We start from the raw sequence: 24,196 nt of genomic DNA, 5'->3' as shown, positions 1-24,196 counted from the left end.
TAGATACTACAGCTTTAGGCATATCATTTTTTGTTTGTTTGTTTCATCTGTACCACTAAACTTCTTCTCCACCACTAAACTTGGTGAAATTGTGTCGAACAATCTAGTTAACCACACTTTCATAGATCTCTCCATACCTCCACAGGTACATCCTATGGACCAACCACTTTTCCACTCTTCATAGCTGCCCTCCATACTAATCTTCTGCATCTCCTCATTCACTGTCTTTACTCCATCAAATCTCCTCTTCCTCTCATTTTATTCAGTCATCAGCTCCTCAAAATACCCCTTTCACCAACTCAACATGTTTCTCACTTGCAGTCCTATCTCTATCCCTAATCACCCAAACCAGTCTGATCCAGCCACACTGATCCAAATGTGATTTAAAAAGATTTTACACTAAATGTCCTTCATGGCCCAACCCTCCACTTGTATCCCAGTTTAGGACCACTTATAGGAATACACTGGCTCGTTTTTTGTGCTTTCTTCTTTTACCTCGACAACTGCTGCTTTCAAATTATTGTTACTGGTGGTTACAATGTGGTGTGAGACGTCTGAATGTTTTTCATGAACTGGTTCATCATAAGTTTGTAGTCAATGACTGCCTCTAAAAAAAACAATCACCATGAATGCCTCATTACAATTTTTAGCAGATAAAACTAGAAAAATAAATTAAATGCACATGAATTTTACATTTTTTTTAAATTCTTCAGTACAATTCTTCAAAGTACTTCAGTGTATTGTTATACATTTTAAAGGTTGTTAAACTGCTTGCACTGTTACACAGTAATGTTTATTAAAACAATTTTAGGAGAAATGTCTGGAAAGAAATAGTGAACAGAACAAAATGTGGATCGGAGTGAACTGAAACTCTAAGTGTAGCTGAAAGAACAGACTCGCTCAAAAACTGCACACAGGCTGGTTTGTAATTGAATGCGTGCCTCAGTCACGCCTCATTTTGGTTTCAACATGAACCGCTTCAGGTACCTGCTGCTGCTATGTTTCCTCTCTCCACTTGTGGTGGGTGAGTAATTCTTTATTTTTATCTATAGATATCAAGTCACATATACATTGTACATCATTTTTAAGTGTTCTTCATTTCATGCAGTAGTAGTGACAGTTTCAACATCTGCACGGCCATTTGATAGATTTGTAAAATGTATAAACCTGTCCTTTAGCATTTTTGGATCACATTTAAAGGCATGCAATCAATAAGACTTTACACATATGCAGCTCTGAGGAACACATTAGTGCAGCATCAACGTAAAATAACCACGTGTTTAGCAGGTACAGTGTTTAAAACTCAAAATTTGATGGTAGTTCATTCAGTCATGGTGTATTTCAGTCTAAACCACTGGTGTCAAACTCACTCAAAAGGGACCAAATGCGATCTCTAATGGGCTGAATCTACAAAACAATTGCATGAAAACCCATTAAAATATTGTGCTTTTCCTTTTATCTTAAAAATGTTTCTGAGTTTCAAAACACATAGGGGTCCGCTTAAGAAATATCAGCAATGTGTCTCACGTTTTCCACATCCCATCATTATTCAGTATCCGAAGAAACTTTTTTGCACAGCTTCTTGGCTTAATAGTATTTCTTTGTTAGTGAGACGACTATACAACTGACAGGGATTCAGGCCTCTCACTCAGACTGGGTTAAAAAATCATTGTCATGATGTGAAATGTTGCTGTTTCACACAAAGCTTCTCAGTACAAAGTGAAAAGTATATTTTATTTAAAAGTCCGGCTCAGGCATGTTTTCTATGCCATATTCAGATGCACACTGACAGACTTTTCCATAATTACCTTAAAGAGAAGCTGAATACAATGCCACTATGTACAGGAATCTATAAAATGAGGAAACGGTCAGCCTCGTGATGTACGTTACATCAACATAAAGGGGTTTTGAGTGTGAAGATTTTCTAATTTCCTATTAAAACACAGAGGGAGCCTTGTTGTTGTTGTTCTTATCAGACTTTCATTAATGAACATAATAAACTGAACAGAGTGTGACTTGGATTTAACCTGTTCTATCCAATGTGAGAATATCTGAGCACAGCAGCAAAAACCAGCTTTGAATCTCTGCTTTTCAAGGGCACAGATGCATCAGCTCACTGATAAGAAAGAGAACTTGTCTCTTCTTACAGGGAACACCACCAGGTTGATAACAGTTCAGATTTAAATATGGGGAAGCTGTTTTGGCTGGAAACTTTGTTGAGGGTTGGCTGAGCTTGAAAATCTTGATTGTAGTAAATTTCTACAGCACTTCTTTCTTTTCATTTCAGATTGCTCTGTTGATGAAGACGGCTACTTCATGTTTGCTGACTTTTGCTGTGTTATGCACTCCAGAGACCCGACGACAGTGGAGTATCTGATCGATTGGTATTTTAACAAAGAGTTTACGATGCAGTACAACAGCACAGTCGGCAAGTGGACGGGCCTCACTCCGGCTGGATTAATCACAGCATCTCGGTTTAATGAAGACAAATTTGATGTTGAGCAGAGAAAAGCAGAGAAACAACTGACTTGTGTCAATAATGTTGATGCAGTATTCAACGGAGTTCAGGAAAACATAGGTAAATATTCAAACACATTAAATTAGATAGTACTGTTAGTAGTGGAAGTGCATAGTTTTCTTCAAAATCTAATGGAAAAAATGTGACTTCTCACAGACAGTTTGCAAAATGTGCGCATCAACAAAGACCCTTCGAGCAGAAACTTCTTGTACTTTCCGTTACAAGATCTCTCAGAACAGGGACAACACCATTCACTTCCTCTTGCAAAGCTTTTCACAATAAAACAAGATAGTTGTACAAATGAACGCTATATAATGCAAATAATAATGCTCTTTTAAGGAATTTCAAAACATTTGCTAAATACATTAACCATCATTATTTCATATGGATTATTACTATTTGATATGGATTTCAATGTTTTTAATATTTCAAAACATTTTAATAGATGATATTTTTAACCTGGTTACAAACAAATACGTTGATTAACTAAAATAAATAACCAGTTATTTATCGCTGGTTTACAGAATGATGAATTTCATCATTAAAGCTGTTGACCTTCTGATTTCAGCTGCACCCAGCATGACTCTCCAGGAGGGAGACCACACTTCCAGCCATGACACAATACTCGTGTGCAGCGTTTATGACTTCTACCCCCAACACATCCTTGTGACTTGGTACCTGAATGGACAGGAAGTGACTGAGGGTGTGACCATAAGTGAAGTGATGACAAATGGAGACTGGACCTATCAGGTTCACTCTTATCTGGAGTGCACACCTATCCCCAAGGACAGAGTCACCTGTACGATAGAGCATGTTAGCCTAAAGGAGCCCAAGAGTTCTTACTGGGGTGAGGACAGACAAGATCATTTTAGTCATGTGCTGTTTGCATTTTTCTATAAATTCACAGAGTCCTTTTTTTATTTGAGCACTGCATTATTAACAGTTATGAATATCTCTCTTGGTGTTTTGTTGCAGACTCTTGCTTGAGACCATCTGAAAGGAGTTATCTAGCTGGAGGAGTTTGTGCTTTGCTCTTTGGAGCATTAACTTTGTCTTTGGGACTGATCTATTACAGAAGAAAAACCTCTGATCCAAAATTGTCTGGTTCTCTATAAACTAATATATCATCTTTTAATAAATCATCTCTAATACTTGTTACAAAACAAAATTAAATAACTCAACATAGAAGAAAACTTTGATAAGTATATTGTAAATTTAAAAAGTAGCCTTGATCGATGAATCTTTAAAATTTTCACTTTATGTTTATGTAACATTACGTTCAGTGACAGTTAATGTGACATAGTTAAATTGAGTTTTAATCACCATACAGCTGCATGTCACTTGTTTTATGTATGCAGCTACATAAAACAAGTGACACCATTACGGTCTCTGTGAGCTTGCAATGTGAAAGTCACCTTGAAAAATTATGTCCAAATAGTTAAAGCTGTTAGGTAATTGTTCAGTAATGACTTTCTGACTTTGTGTAATTAAATACACAGTTTAATTATTATTCTTTGCTGTATGAGCTTCTTGTTAAAAAGCTTCAGTGTATTTAATTGGTTCATATAAACTTTTGATTTGTTAGAATTTACCCCCATTAACCTATATTACACAATTACTTTAAAAGTTGTATCACACAGTTATGTTTTTTCCTTGTTGCACACAGATATGTATTGCAGAATAGTTTGGGATTTAAACTGTGTGACAGCCAGTGGGCTGGCCTTGTGTTTTGGTTTTTCTGTTACCTGTTTCTTGCAGGTAGGTGGAGCTGACCCAATTATAGATGCAGCACACCTGAGAAGGCCAGTCCCAGCAAATAAAGACATCTTGACTCAACCATGGGCGGCTGTCTCTCTCCGCCTGACACCCATCATGTTTATTTGAGGCTTCAGTTATGGCTGTTATATCATTTCAATTGTGTTTAAGTTTCTTCACCTTATTTTCATTAAATATATCTTACAGCCTTTAAAAGCCTGTGTGTGGTCTCCCACTTGCTTGGCACTTCCTTTGAGCCGGGTTGTGACAACTGTTACATTCAGACACTAACAAATATGACAGGGAGAAGCTTCTTCTCTGAGGACTTTGAGGGGGAGTGTCTGCCTGGACTGGTGGTGGCACCAGAAGGTACAAAACTTTAAGGCCAGACCAAAGCATGTCTATAAATTCAGGTGTTTTGGAGTTCTCTCTCTTTCCCCCCTCTTTCCCCCTTCTCTGAGTCTACAGGCCAGACACCAACCTAGAATGGTGATGTGAGAAGTGCCATCTCCTTTTAGGGAAACAGGAGGGTGCAGGAGATGAAACGTGAGCTGGATATCAGACCTCCAACTTTAAATCTGTCATGTTAACATTCTGTTTCTGTTCACATGAAGTAAAAGTGTTTACTGCCTGGGTGTGGCGGCCTTTGTCTCTCGGAGCATTGTGGAGAGGCGGGGGTCCATGGCACCATGTAAAATTCATCTGAAATTCTAACGGATTGATAATAAATTGTGAAAATTTATAGTTTGAGCATATTTGTTTTCTCTCTTATAAAAATGAACATGGCAGATGTTAAAAAACAGAGTTCAACCCTGAAAGTAAAAACAGCATTGATGTCAGTGCAGTTTTACAAACACTAATATGTAAAACGAAGAAGAAGAAGCAGCTAGTTGTAGCTGTTCCTTTTCATGAGTAATCACCACAGCAGGTATTTGATTTGGCAGAACTTTATGCCAGATGTCCTTGCTGGTGCACCCCTGAGATTGAGACTTCATTATTGATACAATTAAATGTCACTGGCTGGAGTAAGAAATATTATATTATTATATTATCGAAGCTCTGTTATCACTACTAAACTGAGATCCTCCTTATTGGCACCAAATCCAACCTTTTGAAGGCGAACCATTTCTCACTCACCATCGATAACTCCACAGTTTTCCCTTTTCCTCAGGTTAAGAGCCTTGGTGTCATCCTAGACAGTTCACTTTCCTATAAATCTCACATCAATAATCTCACCCGTTCTGCCTACTTCCATCTACGTAACATTAACAGATTGCTTCCTTCTCTTTCCACCCAGTCTACGTCCATTCTTGTCCATAGTCTTGTTACCTCCCGTATTGACTACTGCAATTCTCTTTTGCATGGTCTCCCTCAAAAATCCCTCCATAAGCTTCAACTTGTTCAGAACTCTGCTGCTCGCATTATCAACTTCACTGGAACTTCACTGGCTCCCTGTGAAATTCCAGATAATATTCAAACTTCTTCTGCTCACCTTCAAGGCCATTCATAACCTCGCTCCTCCTTACTTTTCTGACCTGTTAACCACTACCTGTTCTGCCCGTTCACTTCGTTCTTCTTCTTCTATCCAGCTTGCTGTACCTTCCTTCCGCCTCACCACCATGGGAAGCAGAGCTTTCAGCTGCTCTGCTCACAGGCTGTGGAACTCTCTGCCCCCAGAAATAAGAAACATTGGTTCTCTCCCACAGTTTAAATCCCAACTCAAAACTCATCTGTTCAAATCTGCATATTCACTGTGAATCCACTGTTTGTTAATTTTATCTTGTGCTTTTGTTTTATTGTTCTTATTCTGCCATTGTTTTAATAAGTGTTTTATCCTATTGTAAAGTGTCCTTGGGTGACTTGAAAGGCGCTCATAAATAAAATTTATTATTATTATTATTATTATTATTATTACTACTGTAAAAGATGGCCATTAGAGTTGTTTCCAGGTCTGAGGTCTTACCACTCATTTTAACCATTTTCCTCAAGTTTCTTATAAAGCCTTATAAAAACCAGCATGATAATAAATTTGTATATTATGTGTGGTATCAGAAAGTCAACAGTTAGGGAACAGTTAAGGATAAGTTTGTAAACTGTGTGGGAATTTGAATTGTCAGAAGGCTAGTTAGTTTTTTAGTTGAGGCTAACTCCACAGTGATATAATGTTAAGGGATTAGTTTATTGAACATGTTCATGATGATATGCTGCGTAGAGAGTTGAAACAGCGGATTCTTCAAACACCAGACATGTCCTTTGTTACCCTTCAAGGTATTGCCCTTAGGTTAGCTGAGGCAAGCCCGCAGGGAAGGAAAACTAGGTCTTGAGCCTAATCTTGTGATACCAACTGTCAGGTAGTACAGGGAGTTAACGTAGATACGCACGCATACCATGGATACCATTATGAAGTATATTTCTGTCCATTTTTCAGAGCCTTGTCAGACTGTAGAAACTCCCACGCCTACCTCAATGATGCACTTTTGTTTTCAGGCCAATGTCAAGCTAGTAGCTATATTTACACCCACGGCTAAAAGGTATAGTGGTGATGTACAGATGTACATAGCCAGGTCATGGAAGGGGGGGCTCTCGGTCCCTCTGGTGCAAAGAGTTGGGCATCTGGAAAGGGGTTTACAGACTTTTGGATACTGAGTCCTAAAGCCTTCCCCATTACACCACTACAGCACATTTAGAGTGCATCTCAGTTTTTCTACATGATAAAGAAGTCTGTTAGCATCACTCTTTGTATTTAAACTATAAGAGATAAATGGGTAAAAATTACAGAAAAGGTTTCTGATTGCCCAGACTGTCCTGTAATTATACAAACTGAAGGATTTTTTTAAATAATTCATATGTATGTATGTATATATATATATATATATATATATATATATATATATTTCTCTAGTACAGAGAGAAACACTTCAATTACACTATTATTGAATTACTTTGTTGTGGTATAAATGGCCATGGGGGCAGTCTTTATCAGCAGGAAAAGTTGTAAAACTTACAAAAATACAGTTAAGTCCAAAATGTATCCCCTTCTTCACACAGTCCAAAACTGCCCAGTGGACCAGATTGGATTCTTTGCTGGGTAAATTCGGGGCCTTATGTTTGACACTTCTGCTCTAAACGTGACCTGCTCCCAACAAGTTATGTGTTCAGCACAAGTTACTTTAGTGATTAAGCCAGTTAAAACCTTCGTGGCACAAATAACAGTTACTTTAACTCCAACATACAGTAACACACTAGCTTATTAATCTGGCTTCTTGGTAGACCCCTGGGGTCACTTTAGCTCTTTGCGAGAACAGCATTTTATTTGAGAATGTTAGCATGCTCATGTTAGCTACTTAGCAGCTTAACCTAGTATGATACTAAAAACGAAATTGTCTGAGCTTACAGCAACCCTCCAAGGCTTCATCCATCCCACTGTCACCACGGTTACACACACACTCACACACAGCCGCACGCACACAGAGAAAACTGCAGAGGTATATGTGTCAGGGAAACCTATCTCCATGACCACAGTAAACAGGCCTATCAGCAAGGCTTACACACAGATGAAACATTATCTGGACAGAGCGAAAGAGGCCACACAGTCTGACACACGAACACTCGCTGGTCAGGAGAGATGGCAGAGCCACAGCAAACATCTGAACCCATCAACTATGTGCATCAGGATGAAATCTGGTAAATCGTCACAGTATTTTATTTATGTTTGATTTTACTCAAATTTTATAAAAATATGTTCTTGCATATCTGCTGAGTTACTAGGAAGGTCTTCTTTGAGCAATGGCATGTGAAGCAGTCATTACTCTGACTGGAGTGAGACCTTTAGCTCTTTCTGGATTTGCAGACAGTGCTGAAACTGGAGGAACGACTTGTTTCTTTCCACTGGTGTATGATGCAGGGTACCACATATGATTAAAAAAAACATATTTGTATTTGTGTGTTAGGAAAGCGCATGTAAAGGCTGAGAAACACTCGGCTGAAGTTTGGCCTAACAAGTGGGGCTTCCTGTCTGAAGCCTACAAGGAGGTAAAGACAGCCACAGATAGCACCACTCATTTTACTGAATGAAGGGTGACCAGTGGAGCACAGGACCTTTAACACTTGTCCACTGGTTAGGATACAATCATAGATCCCCTTCTAGTCCACAACATGTGGAAAAAAACTGACAGAAATTCCAAGAAATACTCCCTCAAGTCAGACATCAGTTAAATGGACATCAAATAAAACTAAAGTAAAGGGGCCCCTCTCCTTTGGTGTCAGATTGCATTCCCTCATTAGGCTTTTTTTTTTTTCAAGCTTGATTTCTCAGTCAGATCCATCTTTTTTTAAACACACACACACACACACACACACAAACACATACACACACACACACAAACACATAGCTTGAAATATCACAGAAAAGGGGGTGACTTTTTAGTGCCTATGTCTATCTTTTATATACAGTTAATTATTACAAACAGTCCCACAAATTACAAATCAAATGTTTGAATAAACACAACATTCATATTGTTTAAGGTCTCCGGATTCCACATATGTGGATCTAACTTCTTTCTTATATGCATTTTAGTATGAGGTGGAAAGTGTGAAGCTGAAGAAGGCAGTCAAAGTGGAGCTTCCCCAGCACCTGACTACACGACCTCTGACCCCTCCAGAAAAATACATACATGTATGACCTGGCTATCTATATGTTTATCTATCTTTCTCATGTATCTGACAGGTTTTGGGTTTTTTTCCCCTTCAGGTTAGCCCCTCACCTCCTGTTCCTCAGACAACTCAGGGCATGATTGGTTGGCGTTCAGGTCACTCACATCTGCAGCTGGAAAAGTACAGCACAGTGCGTCATGGGAGGCGTAGTTTTTTGAAGGATTTGGGCTGACCTTTTATTGCTTGTATTTGAGTACTCGGCCACTGTTGTCTCACTTAATAAATGACTGATGACTAGAGCATATTTGGCATATTTCATTGTCTCTTTGACACTATTCCACATTAATAAAACAAATAAATCTTTCACAACTCTGACTTCAGACTCAGCGTAGGGCATAAATTTTGCCAGTCGAAGATTAACTACCACAGATGATGAGATGACAAGTGGTTTACAAAATTGTCCATTAATGGTCCATTGAAAATTTCCTTGAAAAAAAACCAATGTATTCTTTATTCTTCTAATTTCAACAATGTCCATATACCACTTGCATCAAGCTCAGGTTTTGTATAGTCCATTTTCTTTAGACTCTCCCCAAAGGATCTAACATGACCATGCGTGATGATTCTTCTTCTTTATGTTTTTATTGGCAATTGGCAAACATCAAAATGGTGCAATACCGCCACCAACTGGTGTGGAGTGTATACATGATGATATCCACTCATTCACAATGATACAAGATTTTTAAAAAAAAGAAAGAAAAAGAAACGTTTGCCTCTGTCCCATCTCATCACACCTGAGCACCACTGAACCTTGATTAAGTGGCTGTTGAGGCAGTACCAAGTAGCGTTACTACTCCCTCTTGTGTTGACAAGTTGCAATAGCATCAAAAACATAAAATGACTAACATAAAATCACTGATAAATCTGCACCTGTGTCACAATACTGCCCCTCAAAGGCAGAATACTGTAACTACTAAATTAGCCAATATTACCACAAGTAATGAGACGGAACGAGCTTTTTTTTTGTGATTTGATTTTCTTACTACTCCATCGGAGTATTTTGGATTCCTCTCTCGGTCCAAATGTTAGGTTAACTGATGATTTTAAATTGCCCATAAATGTGAATCTGATTCTGAATGACTCCCTGTCTCTATGTGTTAACCACTCTTTTCCAATTACGGTGTTTTAAAACAGGTTATATAACGTCTGACTGGTAATAACCACAATGAGCATTTATTAGTTTGCTCAACTGTGAAATTCCCCATAGTTCCACGCATGAGTCACGCTGACGTAATGACATCACGAGGCCTGCTTTGAAAGCGGAAGAGACAAAAACAACAACAGCCTCGGCAACAGGGAGGGACGCACATTTTATTTTTTTACCTGTGCGGTATCAGAAAGTCAGCGGACTTTATCTACGGTTAACCCACCAGTTAAAGTTTACATTTAAGCTAGAAACATGTCGCTATTTGGCAAGATATTCGGAAGCGGGGGTAAGGGTGGGAAAGCGCCGACACCCCAAGAGGCTATTCAGCGACTCAGAGACACCGAGGAGATGTTGGCCAAAAAACAGGATTTCCTAGAGAAGAAAATTGAACAGGAGCTCGTGACGGCGAAGAAAAACGGCACGAAAAACAAACGAGGTGAGGAAAAGCTCGTAAACTGCGTCGGATTTAATGAAATTGTCAGAACGGCTAGTTAGTTTCTTAGTTAGCCTGAGGCTAACTCAACAGAAGGAAGAGGGAAGTTGTTAGTTGACACGCTGCATACCTGAAAACAAGTCTGTCCACCCGGCGACAAGACTCCATATTTAAATGTCTAGTTTTTGGCTGGCACCTATAAAACAACTGAAGGGGAGAAAAAAACTGTAAAGAATAAAATAAACAAGAGACAAAAAGTTTGGTTCGAAGACTCGGGCAGCCAAATATTAAACTGATGTTTATGAGCGTAACTAAGTTTGCATGCATATATATATCCAGGTATTGTTCTAAATATTTACGAAATCTAACATATTCATATTGTTTTCTCTTGACAGACAGTGTCTTTTTTTAAAAAACAACTGCTAAATAACACCAAACTTTGGGTTTATCTTATAAAATGAAAGCTTTGCCTGGAGCTGTTTTTGGAACAGGTCATACCTTACAATTAATTTCTGTCCATTTTTTTTTCTTAGCCCTGTGTCCTTTTTTAATCTACAGTATATCACCCTTCATTCTTGGGCATGTAACCATATAAAGCGCATTGTCAGTCATAGATTCATACCGCAGTATGCACTGTTACAGTTTAAGTTATATCCACATTTTAAATACATTACTTTTTTTAAGACTAGTATCTTTATCTTCTCTGTAACCTTCCTATTACAGTGACAGACTTGGACTTTTCACAGTTTTGTAAATTTATACCGTGATTTTAGATATGTATATCAAATGGATACATATTTGAAGGACAGAATTATTAGTGAGTGAGTGAATGTCTGTGCAGCCATTACACTTAAACGGTGTCAACCGCATGTGTGCCTGCTAAACTGAGTAGCAGTAGAACAGCTAGACAAATGACAGGTTGATCTGATTGTCATGGCGTGAAGACCCAAGCAGAAGTAGACTATTGGCTTAACACCAGTTACTATCACTGTGAGCTTGTCACCTAAAAGTAATTTTTAAAGTCTTTGTGATCTAAATCGGAAAAATCTTTCCTTCTCCAAAACCTGATTTTCAACATAGTTCATCCCATAAGTCAGCCTCCGTCTATCTTTGGGGTGACTGATTATACACAATACATAAATTCCTCATGACAACATACCAACCCTGCTGTAATCTTGGCAGCTGCAAGGTTGCACTCTTAGATTCATGGTCACTGTTTTCACTGCTTGGTTTTACATTTTTCTACTGTACTTCAAGGAGCACCTCTGACTTTTTCTTCCACATTTTCTACTTTCTATTACTTCTTTATTTGGTTTACTGGCAGCCTACCACTAAATGGATGTTTCTTCCTATTAAAATTACTGAAGAATTAGTGATTTAATTCACCACGTCTCATCTATAATACTCAGGATGTCGCTTTTCACATGGACACTTATGTTTTTTCATCGAAGTAGCCATAGACCAAAATGGACTCGACATTGTACTTGTTGCATGAAGACTGCTGATGGTCACTAAAAAGGAGCAGAGTGGCAGGAAAAGCAAAACGTCACCCAATTAGAGCGACCTCTGAGACTGAAACATGGAGTCTGAATGCATTTCTGCAACCCACATAATGTGATAATGATTTGTGTGATGTTGGCTAATGATGTTATCAGTCTAGGAATAGGTCCGGCTGCTGATATAATCTGATCAAATGGAAACTGTCAGCTGCTGTCTGGCTGCTAGTGGAAAAGGCCAGGCACAAAGTAGATTGCTAAAGGTGTGCATGTGTGTGGATGTGTGTGTGTTGGTGGTATATGGCAGCTGTGGCCACGAAGCAAGGTTTAGTGGATTATAATTGACAGACTTTTCAAAGAAAAGAGGTGGACAGGTGGTGAAATGTTCCTGTAAAATGTAGCCTTGCTGTCTGGGTGTCATATAATAAATTGTTGTATTCAAACCTTCATATTTTGATTGCATACTATGAATAGTTCCTGTCTTGCACTGAAGCTGTCCTCTCCCATTTTTCTTCCTCAAAAGTGAGGAAATATTACATTCACATTTTGCATAAACCTCTAAATCTAGATTACTACCCATCATTATCATCATCATCAAAGTGTATCTCATGCAAAAGAGCCCATAAAACTGAATTGTCACATTAACAGTTATATGGTTTTCAAGTATGTTGACTGATTTACACTCCCAGTGCATTTATTGAGGAATATGCAAGAAATATCCCCCTTTAAGCAGAGCCTTCATCTACTCTAATCTGTAAATTAAGTAGTAAAGATGTAAAGGTAACAGGTTTTTTTTTTTTTTCCCTTTTTCTTTTATTGTGAAACAACGATTAAAAGTATCTAGACACCAGCCCCACCTCTATTATATTTGGCTGTGGTATGTAAATGTGCTACCGTAGAAACAGTGGTCACGTAACCTTAGAAACAAACCACACCTTAATGCGTCATAGGTGCACTTCTGGAGTTAAATAATAATGTTTGCTCAAATTCATATGTCTTGACCAGTTCTCTTATCACATGGTTTTGTCATTTGTTTTTATTTTCCACAAAACAAAGTTGTGTTCTTAGAAGCCTCTTACATTTCTCCCATTGTTGTGTTGAAGAAAAATTCAAATGTTCTTAACCCTTTAACAGTTTATTCGTTAACCAACCCACTTCATCCTCACTCTCAAACCACAAAAAGAAACAAGCAGTTTAATAATGACATATCAAGAATTGTGAACTAGCACTGGAACAAACTATACCTGCAGCTGACAGGAATGTCATTAGTTTAGAGAGTTTTGGTCACAGGCCAAGCAATTACCTTGACATTTAAAGTTATTGTGGGGTAAATTAGATTTTTTTGGAACCACAGATTACTGTTAGAATTGATTCTATGAGAAATATATGAAAATGTTGGTATTGTGCTAAATCTTGAGTATTGTACTAATTACTGTTTTCTTTTGTATGCATAACTTTAATTTAAGATGTATATCCAAGGTATCGGAGGCCCTTTTTTTTCCCTGGGCAATGTGACCAAGAATAGAATTATACAGGTGGTAGAAAGACTAATGGTTTTAACCTAAACATTCGCATATGTGGACATTTTGACCCATTAATGTGGTTATCTTCTGCTATTTAGAGGAACATTTAGCATGTCTTAGAAATTGTCCAATATTGATGTTATTGTTGTCATTATTATTTAGCTCAGAAATGAAAAAATGCTAAGAGGAACGGGCTTATTTTCATTTTTTCCTGTTTATATGGTTCCTTATAATGTAATATAGCAGCAATATGATTATATTTACTTAGGATATACTATGACTAAATATGAAATGACTAATAACAATGAAAAATAGACTAATTAGATTTATTAGCTAAAGTTGGGAAGAAGAAGAATTACCATCATGCTACCTGACTTGCAATACATGGGCAGAAATCTTGAATAGTTTTTTAAATTATTAATTTTTTAGTGTGTCACAAAGAAAATCTCAAATCTTTTCCATTATAGGGATTATTCTACTTTGCATCAGTTGTAGTTTGTTCAAAAAGTCTGAATATACTCAATAATTTTAAGATTGTTTGACATTAATTATAATTTTGAGGCTCTTGGAAAGGCCCTCAGTAAGTATTTCAATAATTAAATCGCTCATTCATTCAATTTATATTTATAAAATAGTGCAGGACCTCTTTCAGATTTCACAAATCTGTGATCACCAGTTTTTGAGATCAAACTGAGCTGTATATGTATTAAACCTGCTGTAATTGTACAACAGCAACATTTCAGTTTTGTTTTGTAAGTAATAAACACATTTGGACAACTTTGTTCAACATTTTGAATTGATATGAATGTGTTTACTGCTGAGTGTGCTTTTCATGTGGATGTTTTGTTTTGTTTTGTTTTGTTTTTCCAGTACAAGTGCAGTTCAATTTGATCTGCACTTGGAAAAAAAGGTCCTGAGATTTTTTAACCTCTTTTCTTAGTTCCTTGTGAGTCAGCAGATTTGAGTCAGTTGTAAGTTTCACTTGCTCCATTGTTAAGGTGATTTCCTATGTAAGCACCTAAGGGGAATTCCCAGTATAGGTGTGTGGCTGTAGTGTTTGTTTGTTTGTTTGTTTGTTTGTATTTAACCCCCACTCCCTTGAAGAACACAGGAACCAAAATACACATTTATAGTCACACACATAAATGTATTATTTTTTTTAATCCTCTCAGCTAATCAAAGAACCATCACTGGATTTCCAAATGTTGTGCTTTCCAACTTAGTTTGATCCGGGCCTATGTGAGCTTGATGAGCTGCAGGACTTGTTGAAATTCAGTGAGTTACAAACCTAAAAATTCTGACTGAAGCATGTTGTGACTTCATGCAGAGATTTGGCTGAAACAGGATTTTATCCATTTGAGTCTTGTTTCGTGATGACAGCATGAAACCATTTACTGCACTTCAGCACAAAGCAAGCTTTGCTGCTGCGTTGTTGATTGTAATGTTGGATGTCATGGGATGGTGATAAGGTTTCAATGATACCGATTAGCCAATAGTGACTCTGCTTATAGGTCAAATTCTTTATCGATCCCATTTGTGATTCATGATCAGTTGTGTATAGGAAGAAAAAAAGGCCTGCACAGTAGTATTTGGCAAATAAGCAACATTTATTCACATATGTTTTGTTCTTTTCATTTTTTAATTAAAAAAAAAAGTATAGAATACTGGTGAGCATTTGTGCTGCTTTCTAAGCTAAGTTTATTTCCCCTTCTTGTTTTTTCCTGTCCAGCGGCTCTACAGGCCTTGAAGAGGAAAAAGCGTTACGAGAAGCAGCTGGCTCAGATTGACGGAACCTTGTCCACAATTGAGTTCCAGAGGGAAGCTCTGGAGAACGCCAACACTAACACAGAAGTGCTCAAGAACATGGGCTTTGCAGCTAAAGCAATGAAGGCCGCACACGAAAACATGTATGAGAGAAGTTCTGGTAGTATCTCAAAAGAGTCTTTTGTTATTTCATAATTTTTTTTCTCATTTTTTTTAACTGTTGTTCTAGCTTTTATTTACCACAGGATTTCTGTTATTTCTTTATTTTTATTTTTTTACTTTTCCCCGTATGTTCTGTCATGAGACTTTATTTCTCCATTTTGCTTCCCCTTCTTTGTTCCCTTCAATAATTCCTCCTTTTCCCCTTTTCTTCAGATCTGTGCCCTCAGATTCATTTATAGTAAAAAGTGTGTGTGTGTTGTACTTGGCAGTGTAAATTTAGTTCTTTTTCTATTATTAGCGGCTACATGGTTGTAGAATGTATAATTCTATATATTTACTAACATTTACATGCCATCTTTGACTCGCCTGTTTCACAGGGACATCGACAAAGTAGACGATCTGATGGCAGAAATCACAGAACAACAGGAGGTTGCCCAAGAAATCTCAGATGTGATCTCTAGACCAGTTGGCTTTGGGGAAGACTATGATGATGTGAGAGCAAAACAAAAAACAAACAACAAAAAACATGAGGCCTACAAAAACTAAAAGCCTTTAGGCTGATGTTTTAGATTTTGCTTTCAAACGAATGTCACAGCAAAATGTTACAGTAATTCATATTATAGATACAGTGTCCCATGAAAACATTAATAAAAAAAAAAGTCAAAACACACTTGCTTACATTTTTACTGTGACAATATGACTACACAGTGAGTGACTTGCCTCTTTCCTATAATGTCTCTGTAGTTGCTGCCTCATTTAAGCAGTGAGTTGGAGCCACTGCTGATAGTTACTGGTTGAAATGCTTTTCTTTCAGTCTGGTTTTTAGAAAATAAAACTGAGATCCTAAATGATTTGTAAAGCAAATATATACATATCTTACATCTGCTGTCTTACTAAATGGCTTCTGTCTAGTTATTTTTGATCTACATAAATCTGATTCATTTTGTTCTTTTCTCTGTTTAGGATGAACTCATGGCTGAGCTGGAGGAGCTGGAACAGGAAGAGCTGGACAAAAATCTTCTCGAGATTGGAGGCACAGAAAATCTACCCAGTGTACCGTCTACATCACTTCCATCCAAACCAGGTATAATGGCACATAAAAAAACAAAACTAGTTTTAGTTCAGTTCAGTGCACCATCCATTTGACTAAAATATACCTTTTTTCAAATTAAAATTGAATGTTGTTTTTCTTTTTTCCTTTTTAGCCAAAAAGAAGGTGGAAGAAGACGAGGACGAGATGGCAGACCTCGAGGCCTGGGCGGCTAACTGAGCTGGCTTGCCCTGCTAGCTAGCTAGTGGCCTTCTCCCTGCTACCAGACTGATCCCAGGCATCTGGAAGAGAGATGGGGACTCTGGGCTGCTGAGCTGGCTGCTGGCATGCTGCTCTGTCTTAAAGCCTACTTCCCAATATCTAACCATACCCCAACTTTGAAGTATGCACTTGTGCACATATTTTTATGACTTCAAAAGAAATGAACCCAGGCTTTTTTTTTTTTTTCTCAGTTTACTGTTACAGAATGAATCTCTTTGCTCCAGCTGTGCACTCCTCTTTTTCTAAGGGGCATAGAGGGAAAATAACTTCATGCCCAGCAGCCTGTGGTTATATATCAAAGATTGTGTATGAGCATTTGGGTGCATACTTTTTGGGAGGGTGTGTGGAGTAACAGGCTTAAAGGCTTGTTTCGAATGTGAAAATTCAACACATTTTGGGGGTGAAAAAAAAGACAATAAATAATTTTTCTGCTTCCTGCATCGTCATCTCTCAGCTCTTCTACAAAGATGACAGCAAGCCATTGCTGCTGCTACCAAAAGCAGCAGAAAAGTTAAAACGTGTAGGCCTTTCTCATTAAACGTCACTGTGAAATTACAGACCTGCTACTGTCGTAAACTACATTAAATCCTTTAATGGAAGGATCCAAGATTTGATGTCTTCGTCCCTCTGTCTGCTGAAGTGTAATAAGAAAAACATCTGGGTCATCTAATCAGTTGCATCCTACTAATAACGGCATGTGGTGAACACCCCACCACCACCAAAAAAAAAAGCTTTTTAGAGGTCATAAGCTACCAAGCATGATTTACTGCTAGTGCTATACAGTTTATGCTTTTTTTTTTTTTTTTTTTTTTTTGCTGCTCCTCATATTTTACTCCACTACTTTCCATCTCTGTTTTTTGTTTTATCCTATACTCTCTTAGCTTGATGTCATTGCTTGTATCCAACAAAAGCAGTCTTTCATAACATAACAGGGCATGAGAATATCAGTAACAGTAAAACCAGTAAATCAGATCAGTCAGCCCTACAACAACAAGTTCAAACTTGCCAAACTGCAGTTGAATCCATTCAGTTCTCATAAGCACTCTTTACATTTCCTCAGTCTTACAAATTAGTAGCTACGCCCGTAATAATGACCAATATTCAGGACACCAAAGCCTCTGCTGCTTCTGCTTAGTCCGGTCTTCATTCTGATAAAGCACACATAAGGCTGCTCTAACTTCATGACCAGTCATTCAGAAATATGTAGTCAACTTGTTACTCCAGTAAAGCTGCCAGAGGGCACACTACAACACCTTGGATCCGTTTGTGCCTGATATCTTGTACTGTCTGTGGTTTCACAGTGACTATATCTGAAGTCCTACGCTGGTTGAATTTAAAGATGATGTGTGAGTGTGATGTTTTTTGAGACTTGACACAGTGACCTCTTGTTTAGTCAAATTAAGATGGTGAGGTAGATTCCCACCCCCCACCCCATTTAAACTCACCTGTAGTACGAATTGATTTTTCAGCACTGTGTGACAAGCATGGGGTGCATTTGTTCCATGTTGGTCATCTTGATTACAAATGTGACATAAGCAAGTTCTGCTCACTTGTCCCTTGACTTATAGCTGCAGCTACATCTCCTTCTTTCTCTTGGGGAAACAGAATTCTCAGTGTACAAATTGGGGTTGATCATGACTGGCTTTCTCCTGTAATTCAAACATAACTTGCACATTTTAATTAAGAGGTGAAACTTTTAGTGCTCAGTTGTTATGCATTTAAGAATGGGTCAACCCCAATCCTTACATGTAAATAAAATAAAATAAAATCGGGGAAATAAAACTTGCATATGCCAATGCTTGTTTTTGTTTATTTTTATATAATATATATAGAATTTTTTTTCTGTTTACCTCAAATATCAGAACCACAATGTGACCTGTAGCCATCTTAGCTCAGCTTGGCTGTAAAATACGGTTGGACATTGAAAAATTTCCATGTCACAGACATGACTGTTGTTTATGTGGGAGGTTACATACATTTTATCTTAATAAAGTTGAGACTCAATGTGTCTGCACTGCTGTATTGGAATTAGTTTACCTTTTATATATTTCTCAGGCAGCAAACATCTGGAGTTTATGTCATCATTCTATTTTTCCCCTTCATCTTTCAACCTGTCCATTTTTGTAATGTTTAAAACCTGTGGAGACCCTGCCTTCCCTCAAAAGTTGTTCATTTTACCTGACTGCAGTAACAATGAGTACATTAACGGTTTGAGGTACATGTATCACAGCACACTGCCTGCCTTCTACTCCATTTCAGTGTATTTATGTTGTGTTAATCATATTTAACTTTTTAGTTACCATGCAGGTAAACCTTTACACAGATGCATGCAACAGATGAATTTGGGATCAACTCCTGAGCCTAAATGCAACTTGCATGTTAGCAATTTGCACCGAGGGCTCCAAATTATTAAGTATAAAAATATATCACTTATGTTGACTCTCTCTGTGATAGAGTGTCACTTCCTGTTCTGTTTTTGTGTAGGTTGTCAGCGTAGCCAATTAAAAACTTCTAGATAATGTCTTATTTCATAGTGTAATCTTCACTTGCTTTATACTCATACTCTCTGTTGAGTCACTCATTAATTATATTCACAGTGTTCACTCACTGTTTCTTTTGTGACTCGCTAACAGCATGGCCTCTTCACCTGTCCCTGCTGCACTTTCCTGGTCTTTGTGTCAGATGTTTAGTTACTGCTCAGCCCCCTTTAGCAACAAATGTACTTGTAATAAATATAGTCTATTTGCAGCTTTGGAGGCCAGGGTCACTGAATTGGAGACTTGGCTTTGCACCCTCGAAAAACCCGTAGCTAGCCAGGCCCTTATAAACGCTGCAGCCAAAGGTAGCGTAGGCACCGTTAGCTCTCCACCAGGAACACAGGACGGCTGGGTGACAGTGAGAAGCACCAACAACCCGTCTGCTTCTAAATTCAGATAAAACTAAGGTTATTGTATGTAGTCCTAAAAATCTAGCCAGATGCTTACTCTGGATGGCATTACCATTACCTGTGAGGAATCTTGGAGTCGTTTTTGACCAGGATGTTTCCTTCAATGCGCACATTAAACAAATATGTATGACTGCTTTCTTTCATTTGCACTTTCTACAGTGGCTCCCTGTTAAATCCAGAATTGAATTCAAAATCCTGCTCATAACACAGGATGTCTTTTGTCATGTCTTCCTCCCCTCTCCCCACCCGGTCGCAGTCCTGCTCTTATATTTGGTTTTTTCCTTATGTTTCTTGTATTTTGCAAACCTCTGTTGCTTGTGTAGTGTGCACACAAGAATTTCACTCACATGCGCTGTACCAGTGTACCAGAACATGTGATGTGACAATAAAAGTGATTTAATTTGATTTGATTTGAAGATGGCCACCGCTCACTGGGCCTGGTTCTGCATGAGGTTTCTTCCTGTTAAAAGGGATTTTTTTCCTTCCCACTGACGCCAAAGCGCTTGCTCATAGGGGGTCCTGTGATTGTTGGGATTTTCTCTGTTGTATTATTGTAGGGTCTACCTTACAATATAAAGCACCTTGAGGCAGCTGTTATTGTGATTTGGCACTGTATAAATAAAAGTAAATTGAATTGAACTTTACACTACAAAATGATGCAAAATGACACAGAAGGAATTGGGGTTAGAAAATGAGCATGGTATCAAAATGTTGGTAAAACTGAGATTTATGATATGTTATAAATTATCACACTTTGTGATATGAAACTTGAAAAAAACAAAAGTTTGTTATGTTAAATGTTACAGTTTTCTCTAGTGAAGTACCAAAAAACAGATAAAACATCCAGGGTTATAATGCTTGCACCTGTTATAGACATTTGTGTCATAGACATTTAATGGCGCAGTACTGCAACTGAAAATATGAGATATCCATTGATAACCGGATCGGATTGGATCTGGACACAACCCACAATACGGGTGACAGCTGTTGGCCTTCTTTCACAAGGTTATCTGTTAGAAGATTAAACCTCAGCCATGTTCTTTGAGCTTTTAAGCCACTCATCTAGTCACAAGCTAATGAAATCAAGTGGTATTTTTATATGCCAGTTATCTAGTCACCTTATATTATATATGTCTGTGTCTACTATACAGGCCTCAAAATGCAAAATGAATCATCTATAATATCTGGATGTATCACAGGAAGAAAGTGCAAAACAGAAGAAAATTATTCACCTAAATAATTCTTTAAAGAAGGTTTTATACATTAGGCAAATACCAAGAGATCCCAGACATCCTATATCATGACATGAACAAATTATACAGGACTGTAGACATGCACTAAATGTTACCAGAACAAAACAAGTCTATAGTATCAGCTACAGAAGGTGTTTAGGTCCTTGCTTAGAGACCAGTGCATACTGTCACGTCACTGCCAAGTCAGAACAAAAATGTATGGCTCTCACAACATTAAACTGACAAATCTTATCATAAACAAATATTGTATAGTATGAGTCCAGCACACTCTAGACCTAACATACCTTTAAACTGCAGTCAAATTCTCTGCACACGTAAGCAAAAAGCTGCTTAATCAGGTCTAATCTGCACTATTGGAATTTGTTTTCCTCACAATACAAAGATGGCTCAGTTGTTTGTCCTCCGTTACTGCTTCTCCAGCTCCGGTTGTGCAAATATCCTCTAGTGAACCATGCACAATCTGTGATTGAACAGCTATGGCCTTTTTCCTGTTAATAACCGAGTGCATGACTATCAGTGCCTACTTGATGACACTGTCTGAAAGCCTATACTAGTGTCCCTACTTTTAACGGGCAGTTTCCGTTTTCTCTGGCATGCAGCATTTGGCAATTGAAGTGGTTAAACACTTTTGACTCTTGGTTTTGTCTGGGAGTGGTTGTATGAACTTGCTTTAACTGGGTAATCCAGTCTACAGGCTGTAATACACTGGGTGGCTCCACTGACCTGACAGATTGTTTCACTGAGACGAAACTATCTGTGTGTGTGTATTTTGTAAATTTACTGTAAGCATCAGTTTTTGGAAATATGAATCATGTTGGCACATAAAGACAAATAATTACATAAATGCTATATAAACATGAAAGCTTTAGAAATCTAGGCAAGTAATAGGTATTATGAGTAAAAAGGTAGACCTTAGACAGAACTCACTGCTTTTGGTCATGTTTGAAACTGCAAGGGTACTGGTCTGGTGTGCTGTCTGAAATAGAGAAGATTTTGGGTTTTGAATTGTAGATGGACCCAGTGTCTCTCATACTGGGCTTCCCAAGCGCTCCAAGAATAATAATAGGTTGTATTGTATTCTCACCTATGCGGTGAGGAACAATCTTCTACTGCAGTGCATTAATGAAAAAGTACCAACTGTTAAAGGCTGGCAAAGAGTAGTGTTTGATCTAGTGCCACTGGAATATCTTACATGTATATTACACTCAAAAACAGACCAATTCTTTATGGTGTGAGATCCGTACTTGAACTATGTGGGACCTGATGTCTCACTACAAGGATTTTATTGAGTTCTCGTGCTGTATATTATTACTGGGACCCCAGGTATTGTTAGTATGGATCTGAACTGGTGTTCTGTGTTCAGTTTGCTTGTTTTTGTTTTGTTTTTATTGCTGTGAACTGTACACCATATTATATTATGTAATTAAGGGTTGTTTGTGAAAATTAAAATTAATAAAAATATTGTTTTTAAAAAAGATAGACCTGAACAACAAGATACAATGAAATTAACATATTTTCAAATTAAAGTGTAATTAACTGAATAAAGGAAACATCTCACACATTTTCATAGCGTGCAGGGTTTAAATGTCAACAAAGATGTCAGGACTACGGTGGATTTGAAAGCCAGTCAAAGTTTAGGAACCAAAGCATACATATGATCCTACTGACCACTTGATCTCATTAGTAAAACATTTAAAAAACACAACTTTTACCTAACCATATTACATTTTTTAATATTATTTAAAATTATTAAATATTATAAAATATTGTGTGAATAAACCAAAAAGTTGAAAAACCTGTGGGATAAATACACTACACTGCCAAAAGTATTCACTTACCTGCCTTAACACTCGCACGAACTTGATTGACATCCCATTCTTAACCCATAGGGTTTAATACAATGTCGCCTCACTCTTTGCAGCCATAAGAGTTTCAACTCTTCTGGAAAGTCTTTCCACAGGGTTTAGGAGTGTATTTTGGGGGATTTTTGACCATTCTTACAAAAGTACATTTGTGAATTTAGATGGATCAGAAGGTGTGGTTCACAGCTCTAATTCATTCCAAAGGTGGTTTTATCAGGTCAGGAGTCTGTGAAGGCCAGTCAAGTTCTTCCACACCAAAGTTGCTCTTTATGTCTTTATAGACCTTGCTTTATGCATTGGTGTGCAGTCATGTTGAAACAGGAATGACCCCTTCTTGTTTCAACATGTTTCCACAAAGTTGGGAGCATGAAAATGTCTTTGTATGCTGAAGCATTATGAGTTCCTTTCACTGGAACTAAGAGGCAGAGACCAACTCCTGAAAAACAACCACACATCATAATCCCCCCTCCACCAAATTTTAGACTTGGCACAAAGCAGACAAGTTCTCCTGGCGACCACCAAACCTAGACTCATCCATTGGATTTCTGAACGGAGAAGCATGATTTGTCACTACAGAGAACACGTCTTAGTGGTGGCATGCTCTATACCACTGCATCCAATGGTTTGCATTGTGCTTGGTGATGGAAGGCTTGGATGCAGCCACTCACTCATAGAGACCCATTCCACAAAGCTCTCCATGCACTGCTCTTCAATTTGAAGGCCACATGAAGTTTGGAGGACTGCATTAAGTCTGCAGATAGCTGGTGACCTCTGCGCACTATGCGCCTCAGCTTCCTGCTCTGTGATTTTATGTGGCCTTCCATGATATAGTATATGTTTGCCTCCAAAAAACCTACAACTTTGTTTTCCCACTTAAGCATAAATTCATAGTTCTTGGAGACTGAGTTCAGCTGTTAATGCAGCCTTAAATTGACCCAATACAAAAATTATATTATTAAAAAAAACATATTTATTAACAAAGGAAAAACTTACAAGATGACCCTATTGAAGTTGCTATATAGGAAGAATACCGCAGTATGTGTAGGAATAACCGTGAAGCATCTGCCTGTGTTCAAAATGTTATTCAACTTTCGCAGTTGGCATTACACGAATAAAGTAGTTTACACTGTCACTTATCTAGAAACCAGGAAACCACCGACAGAGTCCAGCCTGAACTTGCTTACACACTCAAACTTCTCGCGTCAAGAAGACCTCATTTCACGATTGACTGGACGTCCCACATCACCCGTTACCCAATCAAGTCGTTTACGCGTGGGGCGGGAGCTGCTGCAACCAATCGGAGTTCAAAAG

At 38.0% G+C, this 24,196-nt stretch overlaps 3 protein-coding genes across 3 annotated transcripts; all 3 read left to right on the top strand.

The window, feature by feature from the left end:
* Positions 1–969: 969 nt before the first annotated feature.
* LOC102786313 (rano class II histocompatibility antigen, A beta chain-like) lies at positions 970–3,633 on the top strand. Its single transcript, XM_087841335.1, has 4 exons — positions 970–1,024; positions 2,288–2,578; positions 3,087–3,365; positions 3,494–3,633. Exons 1-4 carry the CDS (start codon positions 970–972, stop codon positions 3,631–3,633), a joined length of 765 nt encoding a protein of 254 aa, XP_087697461.1.
* Positions 3,634–7,857: 4,224 nt separating this feature from the next.
* Positions 7,858–9,158, top strand: LOC102786615 (ciliary microtubule inner protein 1-like). The gene is made up of 4 exons (XM_006783024.2): positions 7,858–7,957; positions 8,224–8,305; positions 8,850–8,948; positions 9,024–9,158. The coding sequence occupies exons 1-4, from the start codon at positions 7,899–7,901 to the stop codon at positions 9,156–9,158; spliced, it is 375 nt and encodes a 124-aa protein (XP_006783087.1). The 5' UTR covers positions 7,858–7,898.
* Positions 9,159–10,232: 1,074 nt separating this feature from the next.
* On the top strand, positions 10,233–18,609 carry chmp4ba (charged multivesicular body protein 4Ba). The gene is made up of 5 exons (XM_006783025.3): positions 10,233–10,569; positions 15,315–15,492; positions 15,889–16,003; positions 16,475–16,595; positions 16,717–18,609. The coding sequence occupies exons 1-5, from the start codon at positions 10,386–10,388 to the stop codon at positions 16,779–16,781; spliced, it is 663 nt and encodes a 220-aa protein (XP_006783088.1). The 5' UTR covers positions 10,233–10,385; the 3' UTR covers positions 16,782–18,609.
* The last annotated feature ends 5,587 nt before the right edge of the window (positions 18,610–24,196 follow it).

The sequence above is a fragment of the Neolamprologus brichardi genome, chromosome 5 (genome assembly GCF_056152115.1).
Source record: "Neolamprologus brichardi isolate AB-2024 chromosome 5, ASM5615211v1, whole genome shotgun sequence".
In the NCBI taxonomy this organism is placed as follows: domain Eukaryota; kingdom Metazoa; phylum Chordata; class Actinopteri; order Cichliformes; family Cichlidae; genus Neolamprologus; species Neolamprologus brichardi.
The sequence above is the reverse complement of the archived record's forward strand: the minus strand, read 5'-3'. Positions and strand labels throughout refer to the sequence as shown.